The sequence below is a fragment of the Emiliania huxleyi genome, assembly GCF_000372725.1.
Source record: "Emiliania huxleyi CCMP1516 unplaced genomic scaffold EMIHUscaffold_6634, whole genome shotgun sequence".
In the NCBI taxonomy this organism is placed as follows: Eukaryota; Haptophyta; order Isochrysidales; family Noelaerhabdaceae; genus Emiliania; species Emiliania huxleyi.
In genome coordinates, this window is record NW_005197027.1 from 1 (window position 1) to 1,430 (window position 1,430).

Sequence of the window (1,430 nt, forward strand, 5' to 3'; positions counted from 1 at the left end):
TGGCGTACTTGAGGAGACATCTCTTTTCGCACACATAGCAGTCGGGATAGAAGCTGCCCTTCCTCCTGCCAAGGGGTGGGAGTGAGGGGGTACGGGGGGAGGGGGTGTGTGCAGCGCGTAGGCCCGAGCCGCCCAAGGGTTGGGGCGCCAACCACATCTTCACTCACAACGACGATGTTGGGACCGTCGCCCTCGCCGCCGCGTCTGCCGCCGGGCTGCGCGCGGGCAATCGTCTTTCAGGGGCGGGCCCACTCGTCTGTGTCTGTCGGTCAAAGTCAGTCGCCAGTGATTCATAGGCAATCGTGTCACGCTCGGCGCGCCGCGCGACTGGGAGTACTTCAAGTTTGTGTTTCGCTCGAGCCTCTTCGGCATCGTCACGCTGGTCGACCACCTCTACGGCGTGCACCTGCAGGCCTCCGGCATCTCCCCACCTCTCCCCACCTCTCCCCATCTCTCCCCATCTCTCCCCACCTCTCCCCACCTCTCCCCACCTCTCCCCACCTCTCCCCACCTCTCCCCACCTCTCCCCACCTCTCCCCATCTCTCCCCATCTCTCCCCACCTCTCCCCACCTCTCCCCACCTCTCCCCACCTCTCCCCACCTCTCCCCACCTCTCCCCACCTCTCCCCACCTCTCCCCACCTCTCCCCACCTCTTCCCACCTCTCCCCACCTCTCCCCACCTCTCCCCACCTCTCCCCACCTCTCCCCACCTCTCCCCACCTCTCCCCACCTCTCCCCACCTCTCCCCATCTCCCCCCACCTCTCCCCACCTCCCCCCACCTCTCCCGCCTGCTCCGGGTCGAGCCCGTACCAGCGCAGACGGAAGAGGTTCGCCCCGTCGTCGCGCGCGAGGCGCTCGTGGTACTGGCGGAAGGAGAGCGAGTCGAGGTAGAGGGAGGTGATCCACGAGAGGACCGACGTGCCCTCGTAGAACTTGGAGTAGATGGCCTGGGCGTGATGCTCGGGGTGCATCAGGACCGGCGCCTCCTCCGCCGCCATCTGGGCGAGCGTGGGGGGCGTGCGGCCCATGATGAGGATGGAGAGGTGCTTGAGCACGCGCGCCTAGGACGAGCTCGCCCGAGATCACCCGAGATCGCCCGAGATCGCCCGAGGTCACTCGAGGTCACTCGAGGTCACTCGAGGTCACTCGAGGTCACTCGAGGTCACTCGAGGTCACTCGAGGTCACCCGAGGTCATGATGAGGGCGTCGCGCGCCGTCAGTTCCGGCACGTTCTCCGTTTTGACCCAGTACTTTGTGGTGCTGCGCTCGAAGTCGCTGGGCGGCACCCACTCGATGGGCCGGCCCTGGAGGGGGGGGGGGGGGAGGCGGTCTCCACCAGTGTAAATATGTGCAGAACACCCCGTGAATACAAAGGCAGCAAAAACAATGTGTGCAGCCTGGGGGACGACCGCTAACCCCCAAATGAGC

At 65.9% G+C, this 1,430-nt stretch overlaps 1 protein-coding gene across 1 annotated transcript; it reads right to left on the bottom strand.

The window, feature by feature from the left end:
- Positions 1-163: 163 nt before the first annotated feature.
- On the bottom strand, positions 164-1,306 carry EMIHUDRAFT_257743 (hypothetical protein; the record flags this gene model as incomplete). Its single annotated transcript, XM_005762738.1, has 4 exons — positions 164-215; positions 338-393; positions 782-1,048; positions 1,232-1,306. Coding segments are annotated over 4 exons (450 nt in total), but the record flags the coding sequence as incomplete, so codon positions are not given.
- Positions 1,307-1,430: the final 124 nt, after the last annotated feature.